Consider the following 24,132-nt stretch of genomic DNA (forward strand, 5'->3'; position numbering starts at 1 on the left):
GTTAGAAACCCACCTGCACAGGAGTTAAACACAATTAATATAATGCTATTCACTGCTGTACTGTTAATGCATGTGCACCTCTGTGCAAGGAGGAAAGATGAAGGAGATGGAGAGACACGTGGGATTGTTTTGAAGGGAAAGCAGTTGGTATGCTCTTAAATTCTAGCAGAAGAGCAGAAAATCATATTGATTACTGTTTATATACAGTGATCAATAGTTTAGCCTACCCTGATTTGTTAACATAAGTGGATGGACATCAGTTGTACAAGTGAAATACTATTAATTTAATTAGTTTCTTAACATTTGCCTGGTTCAGTAATCTCTTTTCTAGCTTTTTAATTGTTTGTTCATGCTTGTTTAAATACAATTAAGGGAAATAGCAGTCTAATATACATCGGAAAAAGTAATGTTTGAAGTTTATCTTAAAACAAAAAAATCAAAATCATGCTGGATGGACTGAGAGGGAGTCATGTTAGACTCAAGAGGCTCCAAGGCTTGTAATACATTTGTAAAACAGTCGTATCCAGCTATTGGCACAAACTTTGCCTTTTCTCTTTTTAGTTACACCCAGGATGCTGATGTGTTGCTAATTTTATTAGAGACCAACTGTTTTTTTAAGTTAGTTGTTATTCTGTTATGACCAATATACGTTTGAAGTGATACTGAAAAAACTGTCAGTTTCAAAGAACATACATTTCACTACTAAATGTAGTTAAATGCCTGTTTATTCGTGCTTTTGTTATATATTATTATATTGTTCTGTTATAATTAACTGCATTTCACTTCAACAAAGTGCAATCTTTGAGCAGTTCTGCAAAACTGGGAAAATGCAATCATTTATGTCATCATAGAAATAGATCATGAGGGCTGTGGGATATGACCAAAATCTCATATCCCATTATGAGATGTTTCTCATCACGATAACGATATATATCACAAAATAGCGCTTTTTCTGTAAATTCTGTGAATCTCAGGCAGTTCGACTTGTGTGAAGTGTTTCCAGCTGGGCGTCGAGTGTTTTGACCGATGCATGAAACTTTGAGTATTTATTGCATGGGATGCTGCGGGGAAAAGCCTGTTCTAACGTTTGAGTCTAAGGTTTATTTTGAGCGCCTGACGGCTCTTTTTTGCTTCTCATCTCCCCATTCACATGATTCTTGTGTAGGTGGTAGAAGAGATTTGTCATGTTTGAGTCCGTTGTGGGGACCGGTTTGAGGCATAATTTGCATAGTACAGTTTTCTGGTCCCTGTCGGACGTTTCATAACCAAACCATGTCCATGCAACTGAGGTAGCCCCTTGTTTAGGAATAAGGTCCTCGATTTGTTTTGACTGGTCTTTCTGTTTGGAGCTACCTGGTTCTGGCTCGTCTTCACTGGCCACGGTGGTATTCTCCGTGCCCCGATGAAAAAATATTGCCGTAAACTGTGTATTTTGCGACACCACGAAACAAACAATAGCGTATAATTTGAAACTATAGATGTTTTCATTTTGTCGACCGATATATATCTTCGTATCGCACATATCACACCTGTAGTGAAAAGGACTAGGATGTCTATAAGAAATATAATTAATTTCCTAACCTGCTTACTTGAATTACTCCACTCAAATGGTATACTCTGCATTCATAAATTATTAGATTAGTTGAGTGTAACTAACTTGTAGTGGTGTTTGGATCTGCAGCCTTGTTGCAAGATAAGGTTCATGTTGTCTGTGCAGAATGTGGCTTTATGCCCTTTTAATCTGACTCAGCCTACCTATGACTAGCACAGTGAACTGACTGTTGAGTGTTTTAGAGCTGCACTGTTTCACGGGGCTCTCATCTGTCTTACTTTTCACATTATTTGTTAAGAACTTTCTTTGACAGAAGCGAGAGGGGAATGGAGGGTGCTGCTGTCTGTGGTGGGTAGCGCAAGGTAGAGTAAGATCTTAGAACCAACAGCAACTGTTGTTGCACTTGAAAAAAGTCCTAATTGTCTCATTGACTAGTTGCTCACTTTGCTTCTGGCTGTTTTACTTATTAAACATATAAACCAATGATTATTATTATTACCAATTTATTTTTAAGATCAGTTCACTGCTAAGAGGGCTTAAAAAGAAACCGCTTGTGCTTTTCAACACACCGGCTTCAGTCATAATAGATTTGTTTTTATCCAGCTATGTGTGGACATGGCCTGAGCCACCATGCCAGTTTGAAGCACAGAACCTCCAAACAATGGTTGTTTACCTGCCAGACATTGAGCAGTGAAGGCAAGCTTTGAAGGGCTGCAGCCCAGTCTGAACTGCACTTTGCTGGTGTGTTTTATTTCCCACACTGGTTTTTGTGTTTGTGTAAGTGTGTGTTTGTGTTTGCTGAAGGTGGGTTTGTCTGGTATGAGCTCAGGGCTTTTGGCTGGCAGGCAGGGGGAAGTTTCTCAGTGGCACTATGAGCATACAGAGGATGACCTAACACTCTGGTTCCTTCCTATCTGGCCCCCACAAGTCCCTGAATTGTTTATTGCGCCTCTGTGTGTTCTTATAATTCAGCCTTAATGTCCGTCTCAGGGACGCTGTCCTCACAAGCTCTCTGTGCTGTTTCAACATCAAAACTCAAGAGTTCACATTAAGTTCAGGAAAGTTTGGACACAGTTTCCACACTACATATTAGTGGGCGTGGGGAACACACATTTTTACATATAGCTGGTTTAAAACAAAGCAGAGGAAGCACAGTTTTGCACTATAGCTAGCTTTCACAGAATGCAAGTAAAATGTTTCACATATCAGTTAAATTTTCTAATCTAATTTGACAGATGTTAAAAGGGATCTGTTAACCTCTCCTTCATTTTTTCATATCTGCTGCTATAAAGGTAGAAGTTTATATTAAACATTGCTGAAGATTAAAAAAAAAAAAAGACTTTAGTGTCTCTACAATGTATCCCTGTGAGCCAAAGACTTGGGCTTCAGGCTGTGTGCCTGTGTTTTTATTTCTTTGCTTGTTTGTTTGTTTGTTTGTTTGTTTTGGGGGGGGGGGGGTCTACTTTTGGATTCAGTGATGTCACATTGCTCTGGCTGTTGGCACAGAGGTCCCACCAACCTGTTGTTTAAACCTTTTTGTTAATCAGAAGGAAGGGGGCTTACAGATAGGGTGACCTTAAAACAAGAGAACCTTAAATAGCTTGTTTAAAGAGGATGGACTAAAGAAGTTGTAAATGAGTTGGAAGTTCCCTCTCCTGGGAGTAAGGAAGAGGGAGGCCAAGCAAGACCAGCTGAAGCTGCAAGTTGTTTAATGTGATCAGGTATAGATTTAAACTGTAACTTAATGGGAAATCATTCAGTTTGAAAGGTCAAGTAGGGCAGGACCAGACAGTACACATTTTGAAGAGATTTATATGAGTAATAGCTCAACTGATATAAAAAATGTAGTTCTACTATTCCACTGTACAAATATCTGGACATACAGCATGTTTCTGTTAAGCAGAGATGTGGACTGTTGAGACAAAAAATACATTCAAAAACCTTTCTCCAGCTTTAAAGGTGCAGTATGTAAAATCTCACCAATGGATGTCAGATTGATGACAACAATCTGTTTTCCCTCCCAATTGAAGTGCACAATCCTAGCTATGCTGGCCACTCTAGGACAAAGAGCTGTTCTTGCCGCCGTTCATCTGTAATGAATGTAGGCTGTCAGTCCACTGTTTACCTCAGCTGACAATATGCTGCATCACCATGTTTGTTTACTCTGAATGAGGCTGTAAAACGTTCAGATATCAATTCATGATTCAGTGAAGCTCGCGTGTTTACGTTAGCTGGCATAATTTTAGCCTATAACTAGCTGTTAATGTTTAGCAAGCTAAGTGTCAGCTGCTTAGAGCCAGGAGGGTTCCCCGTTTAATCTGCTGACAGTAATTGCGACAATGTCGAGTTTGTTTTTTCTAATAAATGACCCCCACTAAAATTGCTTACTTTACCCTTAAAGTAGAGCTGCTGTCAGCGGCAGTTATCTTACTGACAGAGATATTTGGTGTCTGTCTCATGCCGAAGCCTTTATCCTTCCCATAAGACTGTTTTTTTTGTTTTTTCTGAAGCCTTGTGAGTCATCACATGTCATAGTTTCTTCAGGGTTTGACTTGTTTGATAGACCATAAAGTGGTTCAGATATTAATCACTGATATCACAGTTCTTTGTTAACTCTGCTGCTAGTATGACTCTCTAATTTATCAAGATATAAATATATATATATATAGGATGTATCCATGGTAGATGGTAAATGGCCTGTGTTTGTATAGCGCTTTACTAGGACTACTACTAAGGACCCCAAAGCGCTTTACACATCCACACATTCACACACTGGTGATGGCAGCTACATTGTAGCCACAGCCACCCTGGGGCGCACTGACAGAGGCGAGGCTGCCGAACACTGGCGCCACCGGGCCCTCTGACCACCACCAGTAGGCAACGGGTGAAGTGTCTTGCCCAAGGACACAACGACCGAGACTGTTCAAGCCGGGGCTCGAACCGGCAACCTTCTGATTACAAGGCGAACTCCCAACGATCGCCCTATGTACCCAAGTAACATGGATACAGCACAGCATAATTACAGCATTTGTTGTAATTATGTCACAAATATATGACTCAGATAGCAGGGAAGCAACACATAAATTGTTATATGGAGTTTGGGGGTGAAGCTAAAATGAGTAAAACAAAAAATGACACAAAATAACAATTACTAGGTTTTAAAGGGATGACTCGTTTGTGACTTTGCAGACGTTTTTAATCCTAGTTGAAAGTGTAATCTCTGGATCTTTCTGAACTTGAACAGCATTCCCCAGCTATCATTAGTTTAGTGTGAGGTCTTCATGATTAAAACACCAGTAAATAAAAGTCCAAAGTGGTCTTAGTGGTAATCTGTGGATTAGGAGCTGGCACTGGTACTTAATTCTATTTTATAGAACACACTTATGAAAGGTTTAAAAAGACGTGATAGTACCAGGGTATGAGCTGTTGGTGCCATTTTTATCTTTTATTCCCTACCTGCAGGAGAGTACATCAAGAATTGGCGACCACGCTACTTTCTGCTGAAGACAGACGGCTCTTTCATCGGCTACAAGGACAAACCACAAGACTCTGACCTGGCCTACCCACTCAACAACTTCTCTGTAGCAAGTAAGCCATGAGTAGATCATCGCACGTTTCAAACATCACTAACTTTGTACGACTCAACACATCTCTCTGTGTGACTGTCAGAATGCCAGCTGATGAAGACGGAGCGGCCAAAGCCAAACACCTTTATCATCCGCTGTCTGCAGTGGACGACAGTCATCGAAAGAACTTTTCATGTTGACACTCCTGATGAGAGGTGAGCTGTCATCTTACAAATTCCTGTATTTCACTATTACAGCAGCCTTGGATAATGAAGAAGATCCTTCTAAAAAAAAAAAGAAAAAAGGTATACATCTTAAGGAAAAGGAGAAAAAATATTACAGAAGTTACGTAGATTCTGTTTAAATAACTTTGTCTGATTTATAGTTAAAAATAATGTCCTTTTGATACTTGTTATAGAGCCTCAATACATTCTTTCATATTTTTAACTTCTTAAGCCTCCAGCGGGGCCGGAGCTGAAGTTTAGCTGACCAAAGGCAAGATGTAGGGTGCGCTGCCCTGTCTGTGTTCTTCGCAGGGAAATTTAGAATCACAAATCAATCTAAACCTGAGAGGCTTGAATCCAGAACCTTCTTACTATGAGGCACCACACCACTGTTCAACCCCCCCTCCTTCTGAAACAAGTATCTCTCTCTTTAAGTGAACGTTCTTCTGATTGGCTTTGATATTAAACGCAGATCTACGAAGGCAGATCGGTAAGGCTTCCGTGTTCACAGAAATACCTCTAGGGTTGAAGTAATCATATTAGCAATATCCTATCTCACTGACATAAAAAGCCAAGAGTAGGAGGGAAAAAATGCAGCGTTTAGAACAGTGTGCATGTATGACAGAGAAAACGGAAATGCATTGCAGCTCTTTTAATGTAAATAATTTATTAGATTGTGGGCTTCCATTGACTGTGTGTATTTATTATGAAGAAAAAATAAATAATATTTAATAAAAAGATATGAGAGTCATTACCTAATATGAAAGGAGTGGGTCAGATTATGGAAATGGTTGAATTAAATTCTAATTACTTTACACAGCAGGATTCAATCAACACAATGAGAAGACAGTCAGGAAGTGAGTGGGACTGAGATGGAAAGTCAAGTTTTGCAAGTAAACACTAAAAAAATGTACGCACAAAGACCTGATACCTGATGTGAAATGATTTGTTACTAACAACATTAAACTAAAAACACATGAGTGGGGGTGGTTTTATCACAGATTTGGTTGGTTTTGAGGATGGTGGATCGCTGTGAGAGACCCTGAAGAACAGTTTGTTTTGACCAAGTATATCCAAAAGGTTCCTTAAAAAGTTTTAAAAGGCAAGAAAAAAATGTAACAAACATCTTAAGAAAATGTCTTAAACTGAACACTGAGGACTCTAAACGATGCAAGACAAAGAAGTCGGAGTTTCGTAATTTTTTTCACGTTGCATTTTAAAACAATTGCTCACATTTATAAAGATTGACAGAGTGCCACTTGGATTATTTTTCATCCAGGATAGAATTCACAGTTCATCACCAGTGATTCTGTTCTTACTCACCATTGTATCTCATATTTAGGCCCCCAGCAAATTGTTATTTATAAGACTCTGCTGTAAAGATTTCATGCTTACCTTTGATCCTTGATTGAATTTAATCACAGTATTATTATGTAGTTGTTTTTCTCAGGGTTTTTTTTTAACGGTTTTCTGCAGACAGATTCTTCTTGAAAAAGAGGCGTCTGTCTCCAAGAGATTACCTGTTTGAATTAACAATTTATACTACTACTACAAATCTTGAGAACTTGACAAAAAAATGTGCAGCCGGAAGCTGTCGAACTAAAGAAGAATACTTTGCAGAGTGACGTTATGAAAACTTTAACCTTTCCCATACGGAAGGCATATAGTTTAATTTAACCATCTATTTAAGAAATTTAGAAAATAGACTTTTGACGTTTAATCTATGATGTTGTTTCCACGTATCTCCTACAGGGACGAGTGGGCTGAGGCCATCCAGATGGTAGCAGAGTCACTAGCCAAGCAGGAGGAGGAGGGCATCTTGTGCAGCCCCACCTCCCAGATTGAAAACGTCAACGAGGAGGAGATGGACACCTCCATTAGCCACTACAAACGAAAGGTAGAGACTGCTTTAATTCTCATTTCCAGCTTCATACTTTTATTGCTGGAACTGTCCTAGAGTAGTTTTTCATGAGTTACAGTTCAAAATAATCCTTGTTCATCATATGCTGGGCCTTGAAGCACGCCCACTCTCACCTGAAACAAGCTGTTTTAGCTTGCTTCTTAATCTCTTTAGGCCTCCCTGCTGATTGAGTGCCTCTAAATAACGTAAAATCTGAACAGCAAGATATCTGTGTCTGCTCTCGTTTCTTTAACTGAAACCGAGTGTTTAAAGCAGTGTGAAACCCGAGCTTTTGGTTCATCTGGATTACTGCTACACACACTGACCTAATTTCCGGAAACCTGAACATCCACTGTCGTACCGCTACAAATATGACAGAAAATAAGAAGAAGCATAGAAGTCCAACTGTAATAAAGCAGTTGAGGTTAAAACAGTATCAAGGACTCACAATACAAAGTGTTTGTGGGATATACAGTAAAAATCAGTATTGTTGATCTGACCATTCTTCTATGTCCCAGTTTGTGAGCTGACTGGTTTACTTTAAGCATATTGCTTTGAAGATGAAGTGTACTGAAGACTGGAGAAATGCTTATGACAACTGTTTCCTGATATTTCTTTCCACAGACAATGAATGACTTTGACTATTTGAAGCTTCTGGGCAAAGGCACTTTTGGTAAAGTCATTCTGGTGAGGGAGAAGGCGAGCGGCACCTACTACGCCATGAAAATCCTCAAAAAAGAAGTCATCATTGCCAAGGTCCTCTTTTAAATGATCAGCCTTATTGCTGAATAATTCAGTAACGAGGTGTATTTTTTGAATCTACTGTTACATATTTGACTAATCTAATCTGAATCTAATTACAGCATGTCTGCCTTCTAATATTTGGTGTTTTGCATTTGTTAGATGAAGCACATTCATATCAAACATTCTCTCAAATTTTAGATTTCAGCTCAGTACTTTTTACTCCTCACTAATCATTGCTCTTTAATCTTTTTGAACAGGATGAAGTTGCTCACACTCTCACAGAAAGTAGGGTTTTAAAAAATACTCGGCATCCATTCCTAACTGTAAGTATGGTAGATTGCATGTATCATTGCACCACATACAGCCACATCCTGCTAGGAGTTGTGTGAACCAAGTTGTAATTTGCATTTTGTCCAAACAAGCCATGACTACTAGCATCTGTGCAGAGACTCTTAAGAAGTGTTGTGAAGACTAACAGCTGGAAAGATGCACTCGATTCAAAGAGCTTTTGTGTTGCGTTTGAAACAAATGGCGCGTCTGGGTTTAAAATATATTTCAATATTTTTCACAGTCTCTGAAGTATTCATTCCAGACAAAGGATCGGCTGTGCTTTGTAATGGAGTATGTCAACGGAGGAGAGGTAAGAAGTCACTCAGAGACTTTTTAAATAGCACTTTGATGAGAGATGTTTTCGTTTAACATACAAGGATTTTTAAAAATTATTGAATAATGTTGATTAACATGACAGTATGAGATCCAAAGTGCTTTTAGAGCAAGCAGTCTCTCACTAGATAGTGTTATGTTTCACTGGGAAACACGTTGGACTGGGAAGTCTGAACTTTTGTGGTTCCATTGTGGTAATAGTTTCATCATTTTAAAGCACGAATCAGTTCAGGGTTTATTTAGTTTATTTTATGACCATAAAGTGACAATTATGATATATAAAATGATTTTAAGCAACTTTAAGTGTTTGTAGATGTTTTTTAATTCTATCTATATTGAATCTATTAAATGTGTGAGTGACATGGAGACTTGGTCTCCTTTATAGATTTGCTTTAAAAAGTTATTTATTACTTTTTAAAACTGGCTTGTGTATATTTGTACATTTTATATATTTTTTCTCTGTTAATACTGTCCATATGCATATAGTGCTGCAGAACTGTGCCCCCCCCAGCATGTTTGCACTGAGTAGGAGATGCTCTGTATCTCATTGTACAACTGTATAGTAACAATAAAGGCATTCTATTCTATTCTATTCTATTCTATTCTATTCTATTAAACTGAACAATGATTCTGCTTTTGTTTGGACTAAAACTGTGTGTAATTCAAAGTTGTTGTGTTTGCTTGCTGAAGCTATTGAGTCATGATTTCACCAAGTGAATTATCACTCGATAAGAGAAACATATCTAAACTGCATGAATTCTTATTGTTTCCCTGTCCACAGCTATTTTTCCACTTGTCAAGAGAGAGAGTTTTTTCAGAGGACCGCACCCGTTTCTATGGCGCTGAGATCGTCTCTGCTTTAGATTATTTGCATTCTGCCAAGATCGTGTACCGTGATCTGAAGGTAAAGTACACCTGCTCTGTGTGAGATCTGAGAAGTGTCCGTTATTATTCTGAATTTCCTGCTTATTAAAGGATACAGTAAAGGTTAATGGGTTTTATTCTTCTCCTCAACTGCTCATCAGCTGGAGAACCTCATGTTGGACAAAGATGGCCACATCAAGATCACTGACTTTGGTCTCTGCAAAGAAGGCATCACTGACACTGCCACTATGAAAACCTTCTGTGGAACACCGGAGTACTTGGCTCCTGAGGTCAGCGGTCACACCAGATACACATAAAGACTATTATCTGAATTTTGGGTTTCAGATGTTGACAAACCTTCCTATGGCTATAAAAAACAAGAAAGAGAGCATAAGATTAAAAAAACAAAACCAAATTTATCCGGTTTGTCCTCTGTAACAAATTCAGGAAGGAAACTGTTTTTCGGATCCTCTGTTTGTCTGTGTGTCACCACCCAGCAACTACCAGGTCCAATGTGGAAGTGCCCTAGGAGGCAGTTCCTCTGATGAAGGGTTTTCTTTCCAGTGGGTAACTGATCTCACTTCTTTTAATGTGGTTCTCAGTGGAGAACTAGAAAGTTGTTTGCTTCATAAAGAGGATATGAAAGAGGTTATCACACAGTTAAAGGTTGAAAAAAGAATTTTTGTGAAGTTCTCAGTTGAGCTAATCATAACGATAGTGGCCTCGTGGCTTTTAATATAAACAGTCACTAGAGGAGAACCTTTTATGTAGGGCTTCTTCTGAATGAAATACAAATGGGGCTAGTGGGAGCAATACAGTAAAAGGGTTTTTGTGTAAATCCTCAGGTGCTAGAGGACAATGACTATGGACGTGCAGTGGACTGGTGGGGTTTGGGCGTGGTGACATATGAGATGATGTGCGGACGCCTGCCCTTCTACAACCAGGACCACGAGAAGCTGTTTGAGCTCATCCTCATGGAAGAGATAAAATTCCCACGAACCCTGTCAGCTGACGCCAAGTCACTCCTGTCAGGGCTGCTCATTAAGGACCCCAACAAACGGTATGCATGCAAATGTAATTTTGATCAGCTTACCTGTGCAGTGCAGTGAAGTTCTTTTTATTGCTAACTGCCCTGTCCTGTTTAGACAGAGTCCCCTCATTGACACAAAGACTCTCTACGAGTCCTGACTTCACTACTGACTTAGCTACGAATGGAAAACCTGCTGACTGTCTGAGGTTCACTCAGCGGTTTTCTGTCACTGATAGCACACTTAAAATGTACAGGTGCAACAGGCCTTTCTGTCAGGTCTTTTCAAAGGGATAAGAAAACTAAGAAAACCAAATTTTAACCAACATTTTTTTAAACTGTATGAGAGATGTGCTTAATGTGGCAGGCAGGCAAATGCAGCATGCAAGTTGCACTTCAACCAGGTGCATTTTGCTGCTAGCAGCATTTCAAAGCCTCAGCTTTACTTTTCTAAACATACCTCATGTCATTGTGGCTAGATAAATTAATCTTTATCTTAGGGCTGCACGATTAATCGTTAGAAAATCGCGATCTCGATTCATGCTTATGTGCGATCTCATTTCCAAATGACAACGATTTAAAAAAAAAAAAAAGAAAGAAAGAAAAAAAGACGATGATTGTACCGCATTTTGATCCGGGACGTACTCTGCATGAAAACAAGCGCTCACTCTTCCTGCTCAACAAATGACAAGGGCGGAGCCTTATACCACGTGATACAGAAGCTGTGCCGTGTGATGCTAAAATTAGCAGGGAAAAAACAACGGAGAGCACGTCAGGGATGACGAGAAAGTGACAGGAGAAAATCCACTGCGGTAAAGTGAGCTGTCATTTGTGAGCCGCGGTCAAGCCAGCCGCCTCCTATCCGCCGCATAAATTTCCTTGCGCTTTTACACCAGTCTTTACGGTAGCGCCTTTTCGCTTTATATCCTGATTGAAAGCCTAGACTCGCGCACACATGCACGCGCGTGAACAGTCACACGCACGCGCGCACACAAATTACAATGGAACAGCCCAATACAGCCATCGTGACAGTCTGGTTGCATATTCAAAAATTCATTAAAAATCATTCTTAAAAGTTGATGCCAAGCTTTCAACACAGTCCTCTTCTCGGACACCTACTTTACCTCTGGGCAAGTTTTTACCCAGATTTACTGTAATATTACTCAGAAATCACAGTAAACTCATATTCAGTGCAATACAGTCAATACACTACAATTATGTTTATTTCAAAAATTCATTAAAAGTCATCCTGAATAGTTGAGGTCCAACTTTCAACACATCCCCCCTCTGGGACACCTACTGTACCTGTGTGCCGATTTTCATCCAGATTTACTGTAGAATTCCTCAGAAATTAAAGGAAACTTATATTCAATGCAATACAGTCAATACAATAGAATTATGTCAATTTTCAGAAATTCATTAAAAATCATCCTGAGTAGTTGATGTCCAACTTTCAACACATCCCCCCTCTGGGACACCTACTGTACCTGTGTGCCAAGTTTCAGCCAGATTTACTGTAGAATTCCTCAGAAATTAATGGAAACATTTATTCAATCTAATACAGCCAATGCACTACAATTGTGTCAATTTTCAGAAATTCATTAAAAATCATCCTGAGTAGTTGATGTACAACTTTCAACACATCCCCCCTCTGGGACACCTACTGTACCTGTGTGCCAAGTTTCAGCCAGATTTACTGTAGAATTCCTCAGAAATTAATGGAAACATTTATTCAATTCAATACAGTCAATACACTACAATTATGGAAATTTCAAAAATTCATTAAAAATCATCCATAATAGTTGAGGTCCAACTTTCAACACTTTCTTACTCTGGGCGTCCTACCGTACCTCTGGGCCAAGTTACATCTCAATTCACTGTAATCTTTATCAAAAATTGAAAGAACAATTCTATGTCAATGCTGGCTGTGTGTCCTTTCAAAGTGACACTAAATAACAGAACTCAGGCACATCAGGGAATAATCCAAAAGGCGGATTTATTAAACAAAAACAACATACAAAATATCTCTAACCCATACTACATAACCTAAAAAGAAACAAAGGGACACTTAGAAGCACAAGGAAACAATACTGAAAGGGCAAGAGACACAGTCCAAACATAATCCACAACTAAAATGCCAAAAGAACAAGTCATCCCACATAGCAGACGGGTCTTGCCTGGATCTGGTGTCAAGCCGGCACTGCTGGCTGACTTCTGGCATGGTAAGATGGCACTGTTTATGTGATGGCATGCCACATTTGGCCTGATTGGGTGAATGTGACATGTTGTATAGAGCACTTTGAGTAATATGGGTGAGTAAAAAAGTGCTGTATAAGAATCAGTCCATTCACTGTCTGAACAGAGTTTCGTCATGTCACTTTTGCACTATTATGTTCCAGCACATGTTGTTATTACATGGCTTACATGGCTAAGGTACACATTAGGCTGACATCTGGGGCCAGAGCTGAAACTGTTCTGGGCCAGCACAGGGCCAGCAGTGTGTCTGCAACTGGCCTTGTGCTGGCTCATGTGTGGGCCACCTCTGGTAAACCAGATCTGGGCCACCATAGGGCCGTCATTCTTTGCGGTACGCAGGCCATGTGTAAGCACATTGTGTGGGACAGATCCAGGCCATACCAATTTTGCTATGTGGGAGGAATTATGTAAAAATAGAAACATCATAAAAATGAAAATGAACATAAAGTAAAATGTACTGAAAAGAACATCAGCATGGCCATCATTATTTGCTTGGAAAGTCTAAAGTTCCATGGCTTTGAACAGCCAGAGAACGCAATGCCCAGCTTAGAATGACTAAAAGTAACTTCTTTTAACATTCTGTCATTCTGCTTCTATATCAAAAATCCACTAAAAATAGTCATTTGAAAAAAAATATTCGCCACTTTTCATCAGTTTGGGTTCCTCTGTTTATAGCAATTTTTAGAAAAGAACCCAATACCTTTGTCACTATACAGTTGTACAGTGAGATACAGAGCATCTCCTACTCATTGCAAACATGCTGGGAGGGTGGCTCTATCCGCCTTAGTGCAGCTGCTGTACCATACTGTGATGCAGTAAGTTAGTAGGCTCTCAATGGGCGAGTGGTGGAAGGGTGAGCTGTAGTCCACAAAGAGCATTCTGGCGTAGCTCTGCCGCTGTTCTAGGTGACTCAGCACCGAGTGGAGGGTGATGGCATCTTCTGTGAATCTGTTTGCACGGTATGCAAACTGGTGGGGGTCGAATTCTGGGGGGAGGTAATCCTTGGTGTGCTGAAGGACTAGTTTCATGATTACCGGTGTGAGGGCCACAGGGCAATAATAGTTCAGGCTGGTGATGGGAGACTTCTTTGGCACTGGGATGATTGTGGCTGATTTTAGACAGGATGGGATGGCTGCTTCATCCAGTGAGAGGTTGAAGATTCTGGTGGAGATGAGGGTGAGCTGGTGGGCACATGGTCTTAGCACTTTACCACGTATTCCGTCTGGACGCCTTCCTGGGGTTCACTGCTAGGAACACTCATCTGACATCGTGCTCCGTTACAGTGAATGGAGCGGTGCAGGAACCAGGTGAGGATGAGGATGGGAGCAGGGCTGAGGCAGATGAATGCTGCTGTTGTGGTGTTTCAAAGCGGGCGAAGAAGCTGTTTATGTCCTCTGCTAGCTGCACACTCAGGTTTTCTGTTTTCACAGTTCTGCCTCTGTGGTTTATGATGTCTATTATTCCATGCCATGTGTTGTTGCTGGACAGGTGGGACCCCTTTTCAGGTCAGCTCGAGCAGACCTGTACAGAGCTCTGTCAACAGACCTACAGGGAGTGCAGAATTATTAGGCAAGTTGTATTTTTGAGGAATAATTTTATTATTGAACAACAACCATGTTCTCAATGAACCCAAAAGACTCATTAATATCAAAGCTGAATGTTTTTGGAAGTAGTTTTTATTTATTTTTTTGTTTTAGTTATTTTAGGGGGATATCTGTGTGTGCAGGTGACTATTACTGTGCATAATTATTAGGCAACTTCACAAAAAACAAATATATACCCATTTCAATTATTTATTTTTACCAGTGAAACCAATATAACATCTCCACATTCACAAATATACATCTCAGAATCAGAATCAGAATCGTGTTTATTGGCCAAGTACAGTGGGGCAAAATAGTATTTAGTCAGCCACCGATTGTGCAAGTTCCCCCACCTAAAATGTTGACAGAGGTCAGTAATTTGCACCAGAGGTACACTTCAACTGTGAGAGACAGAATGTGAAAAAAAAATCCATGAATCCACATGGTAGGATTTGTAAAGAATTTATTCATAAATCAGGGTGGAAAATAAGTATTTGGTCAATAACAAAAATACAACTCAATACTTTGTAACATAACCTTTGTTGGCAATAACAGAGGTCAAACGTTTACTATAGGTCTTTACCAGGTTTGCACACACAGTAGCTGGTATTTTGGCCCATTCCTCCATGCAGATCTTCTCCAGAGCAGTGATGTTTTGGGGCTGTCGCCGAGCAACACGGACTTTCAACTCCCGCCACAGATTTTCTATGGGGTTGAGGTCTGGAGACTGGCTAGGCCACTCCAGGACTTTCAAATGCTTCTTACGGAGCCACTCCTTTGTTGCCCGGGCGGTGTGTTTTGGATGATTGTCATGTTGGAAGACCCAGCCTCGTTTCATCTTCAAAGTTCTCACTGATGGAAGGAGGTTTTGGCTCAAAATCTCACGATACATGGCCCCATTCATTCTGTCCTTAACACGGATCAGTCGTCCTGTCCCCTTGGCAGAAAAACAGCCCCATAGCATGATGTTTCCACCCCCATGCTTCACAGTAGGTATGGTGTTCTTGGGATGCAACTCAGTATTCTTCTTCCTCCAAACACGACGAGTTGAGTTTATACCAAAAAGTTCTACTTTGGTTTCATCTGACCACATGACATTCTCCCAATCCTCTGCTGTATCATCCATGTGCTCTCTGGCAAACTTCAGACGGGCCTGGACATGCACTGGCTTCAGCAGCGGAACACGTCTGGCACTGCGGGATTTGATTCCCTGCCGTTGTAGTGTGTTACTGATGGTGACCTTTGTTACTTTGGTCCCAGCTCTCTGCAGGTCATTCACCAGGTCCCCCCGTGTGGTTCTGGGATCTTTGCTCACCGTTCTCATGATCATTTTGACCCCACGGGATGAGATCTTGCGTGGAGCCCCAGATCGAGGGAGATTATCAGTGGTCTTGTATGTCTTCCATTTTCTGATGATTGCTCCCACAGTTGATTTTTTTCACACCAAGCTGCTTGCCTATTGTAGATTCACTCCTCCCAGTCTGGTGCAGGTCTACAATACTTTTCCTGGTGTCCTTCGAAAGCTCTTTGGTCTTGGCCATGGCGGAGTTTGGAGTCTGACTGTTTGAGGCTGTGGACAGGTGTCTTTTATACAGATGATGAGTTCAAACAGGTGCCATTCATACAGGTAACGAGTGGGGGACAGAAAAGCTTCTTACAGAAGACGTTACAGGTCTGTGAGAGCCAGAGATTTTCCTTGTTTGAGGTGACCAAATACTTATTTTCCACCCTAATTTACAAATAAATTCTTTACAAATCCTACCATGTGAATTCATGGATTTTTTTTTTCACATTCTGTCTCTCACAGTTGAAGTGTACCTCTGGTGCAAATTACTGACCTCTGTCATCATTTTAGGTGGGGGAACTTGCACAATCGGTGGCTGACTAAATACTTTTTTGCCCCAATGTATATGTGCAGACACATACAGGGAATTTGGTTCCGGTAGATGGTGGCTCTCAAGCACAGCAATGTAAATCACACACACACACACACACACACACACACACACACACACACACACACACACACACACACACACACACACGTGTCTATATATACACATACATACACAAAGCTATGTAAACCAACTATAAATAACGAATCTAACCTTATATACATAAAATACAGAAATGAATGAGGTGGAATGAATACTACAAAATGTACATAAGGTGCAGTTGCAGTCTGGCAGTGTGACAGGTCAACTGTTAAGAAGGGAGATGGCGAGGGGAAAGAAACTGTTCCTGTGTCGGGTGGTCCTGGTCTGCAGGCTTCTGTACCGTCTGACAGAGGGCAGCAGATCAAAAAGTCTGTGTGCAGGGTGTGAGGGGTCTGCGATGATTTTCCCTGCCCGTTTCCTGGTTCTTGAGAGGTACAGATCCTGGATGGAGGGCAGGGGGGGTGCTGATGATCCTTTCTGCTGCCCGTACAGTCCGCTGCAGTCTGCTCCTGTCCTGTTTAGTGGCTGCTCCATACCAGACTGTGATGGAGGAGCACAGGACAGACTCAATGACCGCAGTGTAGAACTGGATCAGCAGCTCCTGTGGAAGACTGTACTTCCCCAGTTGTCTCAGGAAGTACATCCTCTGCTGGGTCTTTTTGAGGATGGAGTTGATGTTGGTCTCCCACTTCAGGTCCTGGGAGATGGTTGTACCCAGGAACTTGAAGATCTTCACAGTTGACACAGGGCTGTCTGATATGGTGAGGGGGAGCAGAGTTGAGGGATGTCTCCTGAAGTCCATTGTCATCTCTACAGTTTTAAGAGTGTTCAGCTCCAGATTGTGCTGACTACACCAGAGTACCAGCCGCTCAACTTCCTGCCGGTATGCAGACTCATCACCATCTTGAATGAGGCCAATGACAGTGGTGTCATCTGCAAACTTTAGGAGTTTGACAGCCGAGTTATTGGAGGTGCAGTCGTTAGTGTAGAGGGAGAACAGTAGTGGTGAGAGGACACATCCTTGAGGGCACCAATACTGAGGGACCGGGTTTCAGAGGTGATCTCCCCCAGCCTCACTTGTTGCTTTCTGTCTGTCAGGAAGCTGGTGATCCACTGACAGGTAGCTGGTGACACGCTGAGCTGGGAGAGTTTGGAGGAAAGAAGTTCAGGCACAATGGTGTTAAAAGCCGAACTAAAGTCCACAAACAGGACCCTGGCATAAGTTCCCGGGCGGTCAAGGTGTTGCAGGATGTAATGCAGCCCCATGTTCACTGCATCATCCACTGACCTGTTTGCCCGGTAGGCAAACTGCAGAGGGTCCAGCTGGTGGCCTGTAATGTCTTTCAGATGGGCTAACACCAGTCGTTCGAAGGATTTCATGACCACAGACGTCAAGGCGACAGGTCTGTAGTCATTCAGTCATGTGATGGTGGGTTTCTTGGGAACAGGGATGATGGTGGAGCGTTTGAAGCAGGAGGGAACTTCACACAGCTCCAGGGATCTGTTGAAGATGCGAGTAAAGATGGGAGCCAGCTGTTCAGCACAGGTTTTGAGGCAGGAGGGTGAGACGCCATCTGGTCCGGGGGCTTTCCTGGGCTTCTGTTTCTGGAATAGTCGGCTCACATCCTGAGTGTGTATTCTGAGTTTCAGGGAGGAGGAAAGGGGGGTGAGAGGTGTGGTGGAGGTCGTTGAGTCTGGGTTGGAGAGGGTGGTGGTGGTCGTTGAGTCTGGATTGGGGAGGGTGGGGGTGGTCGTTGAGTCTTGATTGGGGAGGGGCAGGGTGAAGGGGGGAGAGGTGGAAGGTGTGTTGGGGGTCAATGTCTGAAGCAATGTCCCTGGGGAGGGGAGGGTGGGGCGTGGGAGTCTGTCCGTCTCAAACCTGCAATAGAAAGTGTTTAACTCGTTGGCCAGGTCTTTGTTTGCTTCCATAGTGGGTGGGGGGCGTCTGTAGCTGGTGATTTCCTGCAGGCCCCTCCACACTGACGCAGGGTCGTTGGCTGAGAGCCGTTCTTCCAGCTTCTGGGAGTAGATCCTTTTAGCTGCTTTGATCTCCTTGGTCAGTGTGTTCCTGGCTTGCTTGTACAGGACCCTGTCACCACTTCTGTAAGCGTCCTCCTTGGCCTTGCGAAGATGTTGGAGTTTAGGAGTGAACCATGGTTTATTGTTGTTGTATGTGCAAAAGGTCTTTGTTGGCACACACACGTCTTCACAGAAACTGATGTATGATGTCACAGTGTCCGTGAGCTCATCTAGGTTCTCAGATGCAGCTTCAAAAACAGTCCAATCAGTGGAGTCAAAACAGTCCTGCAGTTCCTGCTTTGCTGCGTTAGTCCACTTCTTCACAGTTTTGACTACAGGCTTGGCACGTTTGAGTTTTTGCCTATAAACTGGAATAAGATGGACCATGCAGTGATCAGAATGTCCCAAAGCTGCCCGGGGCACAGAGCGATAGGCATCTTTTAGAGTGGTGTAGCAGTGATCCAGTATGATGTTGTCCCTGGTGGGGCAGTCTATATGCTGTCTGTATTTAGGGAGTTCGTAGTTTAGGTTTGCTCTGTTAAAATCCCCAAGAATAATTGTAAAGGAATCCGGGAATTTCCTCTCCAGGGTAGTAATCTGGTCAGCCAGCTCGCACAGTGCGTTGTTCGCGTTGGCCTGTGGAGGGATGTAAACTCCGACCAGCATGAAGGAAGAAAACTCCCGCGGTGAATAAAAAGGTTTACAGTTGATGAGAAAACTTTCCAAGTGTGGGCTGCAGTGTTTCTGTAACACTGTGACATCAGTACACCAACCTTCATTAATGTAGAAGCAGACTCCACCACCCTTTGTTTTCCCTGAGAGCTCTGTTTCGCGGTCCGCCCGGTGAAGTTGGAAGCCCGGCAGATTTAAGACAGCGTCTGGGACTCGCTCACTGAGCCAGGTTTCAGTGAAGCAGAGGGCAGCAGAGCGTGCAAAGTCCTTGTTAGTCCGGTTTAAGAGCAGTAATTCGTCGACTTTGTTTGGAAGAGAGCGGAGATTCGCGAGGTGAATGGAGGGGAGTGCCGTGCGGAATCCTCGCCGACATTCAAAAACAAAACAACAACAAATCAGCGACCAATATAGCCACCTTTCTTTGCAAGGACACTCAAAAGCCTGCCATCCATGGATTCTGTCAGTGTTTTGATCTGTTCACCATCAACATTGCGTGCAGCAGCAACCACAGCCTCCCAGACACTGTTCAGAGAGGTGTACTGTTTTCCCTCCTTGTAAATCTCACATTTGATGATGGACCACAGGTTCTCAATGGGGTTCAGATCAGGTGAACAAGGAGGCCATGTCATTAGTTTTTCTTCTTTTATACCCTTTCTTGCCAGCCACGCTGTGGAGTACTTGGACGCGTGTGATGGAGCATTGTCCTGCATGAAAATCATGTTTTTCTTGAAGGATGCAGACTTCTTCCTGTACCACTGCTTGAAGAAGGTGTCTTCCAGAAACTGGCAGTAGGACTGGGAGTTGAGCTTGACTCCATCCTCAACCCGAAAAGGCCCCACAAGCTCATCTTTAATGATACCAGCCCAAACCAGTACTCCACCTCCACCTTGCTGGCGTCTGAGTCAGACTGGAGCTATCTGCCCTTTACCAATCCAGCCACAGGCCCATCCATCTGGCCCATCAAGACTCACTCTCATTTCATCAGTCCATAAAACCTTAGAAAAACCAGTCTTGAGATATTTCTTGGCCCAGTCTTGACGTTTCAGCTTGTGTGTCTTGTTCAGTGGTGGTCGTCTTTCAGCCTTTCTTGCACTGAACATAAGTTCCCTGCAATTTCTGAAGAATATTACAGTAAATCTGGCTGAAACTTGGCCCAGACGTACAGCAGGTTTCCCGGAGGAGGGATATGTTGAAAGTTGGACCTCAACTACTCAGGATGATTTTTAATGAATTTCTGAAATTTCCATAATTGTAGTTTATTGGCCGACTGCATTGAATACAAGTACCCTTTAATTTCTGAGGAATTCTACAGTAAATCTTGCTGAAACCTGGCACACAGGTACAGTAGGTGTCCCAGAGGGGGGATGTGTTGAAAGTTGGACATCAACTACTCAGGATGATTTTTCATGAATTTCTGAAATTTCCATAATTGTAGTTTATTGGCCGACTGCATTGAATACAAGTACCCTTTAATTTCTGAGGAATTCTACAGTAAATCTGGCTGAAACCTGGCACACAGGTACAGTAGGTGTCCTAGAGGGGGATGTGTTGAAAGTTGGACATCAACTACTCAGGATGATTTTTCATGAATTTCTGAAATTTCCATAATTGTAGTTTATTGGCCGACTGCATTGAATACAAGTACCCTTTAATTTCTGAGGAATTCTACAGTAAATCTTGCTGAAACCTGGCACACAGGTACAGTAGGTGTCCCAGAGGGGGGATGTGTTGAAAGTTGGACATCAACTACTCAGGATGATTTTTAATGAATTTTTGAAAATTGACACAATTGTAGTGTATTGGCTGTATTAGATTGAATAAATGTTTCCATTAATTTCTGAGGAATTCTACAGTAAATCTGGATGAAACTTGGCACACAGGTACAGTAGGTGTCCCAGAGGAGGGATGTGTTGAAAGTTGTACATCAACTACTCAGGATGATTTTTAATGAATTTCTGAAAATTGACATAATTCTATTGTATTGACTGTATTGAATTGAATATAAGTTTCCTTTAATTTCTGAGGAATTCTACAGTAAATTTGGATGAAACTTGGCACACAGGTACAGTAGGTGTCCCAGAGGGGGATGTGTTGAAAGTTGGACATCAACTACTCAGGATGATTTTTAATGAATTTCTGAAAATTGACATAATTCTATTGTATTGACTGTATTGAATTGAATATAAGTTTCCTTTAATTTCTGAGGAATTCTACAGTAAATTTGGATGAAACCTGGCACACAGGTACAGTAGGTGTCCCAGAGGGGAGATGTGTTGAAAGTTGGACATCAACTACCCAGGATGATTTTTAATGAATTTTTGAAAATTGACATAATTCTATTGTATTGACTGTATTGAATTGAATATAAGTTTCCTTTAATTTCTGAGGAATTCTACAGTAAATCTGGATGAAACGTGGCACACAGGTACAGTAGGTGTCCCAGAGGGGGATGTGTTGAAAGTTGTACATCAACTACTCAGGATGATTTTTAATGAATTTCTGACATTTCCATAATTGTATTGACTGTATCGGGCCGTTACATTGTAATTTGTGCGCGCGCGTGCACGTGTGCGCGGGTATAGGCTTTCAATCGGCACATAAAGCGAAAAGGCGCTACCGTAAAGAGTGGTGTAAAAGCGCAAGGAAATTTATGCGGCGGATAGGAGGCGGCTGGCTTGACCGCGGCTCACAAATGACGGCTCACTTTACCGCGGTGAAAATCCGTCCCGGTCAACCACCCAAACATCAATAACGGGAACCTTATACAGCGCTTCCCTTTACCCGTCGACCTCCCGCAGGCACAAAGAAATTACGGAGGCTATCACTTATCACCTGACCAAAGATATGGCTCCCATCAACACTGTGCAAAACGAGGGATTTAGGAAAATGATCAACACCCTAGACAAACGCTACACAGTGCCGTCCCGCAACTATTTTTCTATTGTTGCACTACCTGCTCTGTACACGCAGCGTCGAGCAACGGTGGAGACGGAATTTCAAGCAGTACAACATTTTGCGGCAACAACAAAACGTGAGACATTTATTGTTTTTATGTTTATTTATTGTTTTTATGTTCAGTCGCAACTGTTACGAAGTTGATGTGCAGTTAATAAGTGCAATAAATATTTATAATGGAAAAGAAAATCGTGAGAGAATCGTGATCTCAATTCTAAGCCAAAAAATCGTGATTCTCATTTTATGCAAAATCGTGCAGCCCTACTTTATCTTCTCTGACCATAAAACTTTTCTCCAGAAGGCATTTGGCTTGTACGGGTGAAAATCAGCAAATTATAGTTTTGCTTGAAGCTGTCGATTTTGGAGCAGGTGCTTCTTTGTTGGTCAGTACCTTCTCTGTCCCTGGCAATGTAAAACTTATTATTATTGTGTGTTCCAGTAGTTTCCAGTTAATGGCAGGCTTGAGCCTCTGTGCTTCTTTAACATCCTAACTTTACCTAATTTCAACCTGAGGTGGAATTTGCGTCTCCTGCCAGACTTTGGCAAAGTGGTTACATATCCAGATAACATGTTCTTACATACAGTTGCTTAAATTAATAATCTTGCGCACACTTGATGAGAGCACAAACTCTTTATGTTAATGGGTGCCCAGCTAAAATGTTCTCAGGCAAAACCAGCTGGTGGCTGCGTTCAAGTTTCCACTCTTATCATCCCTGAAGCATTTTCTGTGTCTAACGAAGACGCCAGTGAAAAGAGGCTACTGCAGCTTCACTGAGCGAACTTGTTCACCCCATCAAGTTATTTTGGGATCAGTAGCAGGTGGATATTCTGGTTCCATTGATGGAGACTTTGTGAGAGCGCTATTTGATGTATGACTTTGACGCCATCTCCTTCGTATTCTGTGTGTTGGTTGACAGGTTGGGCGGTGGACCGGATGACGCTAAGGAGATCATGCGGCACAGTTTCTTTGGCACAATCGACTGGCAGGACGTCTACGACAAGAAGGTGAGAGCAGGATTTAGCTGCTAGACGTCATCGTCACTTCAATCGAAATCGATTCAAACAGTGTTTCTGAGGTATTCTGGTATCAGGGTTACCGTATTTTTCAAAAGAAGTCTGGCTGACATGTAAAATCCAAAATGGAATGAAAAGGACAAAACATTACCTCATCTTTATTTCATTTGAACACTATAACACAGTCAGACAAGTACCACCAGGTCGTTTTATACATATTTGTATGTTGTTTTTTTCTCAACTTGAGCTTTCATAATAACGTGTCCACCCAGGCCTCCCATGTGTGTATTGGAGACACAGACAACAATATGGTGTGAAGTTTTAAACTGATTTTGTTCCCCAGTTCTTCTGTGTTCACATTTGGACCAGGAAACTGTATTCCCCTGAAATTTGCCTTTTTTGTACGTCTAATGAAGAAACATAACACACTCTGTAGTCTGGTGATAATTTCTTTGTATTAGTGTATGTTAGACTATCTAAAAGTTTAGAACTCACCAAAATAATTTTAATAAAGTAAAAAGAAAAAAAGGCTCTAAATGTTTGATTTGAGTTCTGTTTAAGGTGAACAAAAATATCTAACCCTAACTGTAAAAAATGCAGGACCTAATTAGTAAAGGTGAATTTTAAGCCTAATCTTAAAAGTACAGAGGGTGTCTGTAGGGTAAAATGCTCTATTAAAATCTGTGTTATATTAGCACGACTGATAAAAGTCATTTGACAAAAAAAGTGTTCCTTCAGTTGAAACAACAGCATATGTGAAGCTGTTTGAAGACTGAACCCCTCAGTGATACAACACCACCGCTCTCTGCTTTCTGTCCGTCCCAGTTGGTACCACCCTTCCAGCCTCAGGTCACCTCTGAGACAGACACGCGCTACTTCGATGAAGAGTTCACAGCACAGACCATCACCATCACTCCACCGGAAAAATGTAAGTGCACATTCACTGTAATTTATTGCATTGTATTAACTGACTGAGATGACACTGCCAGCAGCTAGTGTGAGTTTAGCGTGTTTGCATGGCACTGGCTCTAAACACCAACTGCAAATGAAAACAGTATTAGTATTGGACACACTGAATATTTGAGGAGAGTCGGGGTAACTGCCGTTAAAGTTTGTAAGGACAACCTTACTGTCCATAATTGGAACATTCTTATGT

At 41.8% G+C, this 24,132-nt stretch overlaps 1 protein-coding gene across 1 annotated transcript in view; it reads left to right on the forward strand.

The window, feature by feature from the left end:
- Positions 1-24,132, forward strand: part of akt3b (v-akt murine thymoma viral oncogene homolog 3b) — a 37,012-nt gene that overhangs the window by 12,271 nt on the left and 609 nt on the right. The window contains exons 3-13 of the mRNA XM_085275891.1: positions 5,015-5,140; positions 5,222-5,333; positions 7,095-7,239; positions 7,867-7,998; positions 8,244-8,309; positions 8,558-8,626; positions 9,431-9,553; positions 9,675-9,803; positions 10,359-10,573; positions 22,880-22,967; positions 23,802-23,904. Of these exons, the coding sequence (XP_085132017.1) occupies positions 5,015-5,140; positions 5,222-5,333; positions 7,095-7,239; positions 7,867-7,998; positions 8,244-8,309; positions 8,558-8,626; positions 9,431-9,553; positions 9,675-9,803; positions 10,359-10,573; positions 22,880-22,967; positions 23,802-23,904 (1,308 nt within the window). The remainder of the gene's footprint in view (positions 1-5,014; positions 5,141-5,221; positions 5,334-7,094; positions 7,240-7,866; positions 7,999-8,243; positions 8,310-8,557; positions 8,627-9,430; positions 9,554-9,674; positions 9,804-10,358; positions 10,574-22,879; positions 22,968-23,801; positions 23,905-24,132) is intronic.

This window comes from Mchenga conophoros, linkage group LG6, assembly GCF_057382185.1.
Source record: "Mchenga conophoros isolate Kocher_MC1m ecotype Shallow Benthic linkage group LG6, M_conophoros_male_GT1.1, whole genome shotgun sequence".
Lineage (NCBI taxonomy): Eukaryota > Metazoa > Chordata > Actinopteri > Cichliformes > Cichlidae > Mchenga > Mchenga conophoros.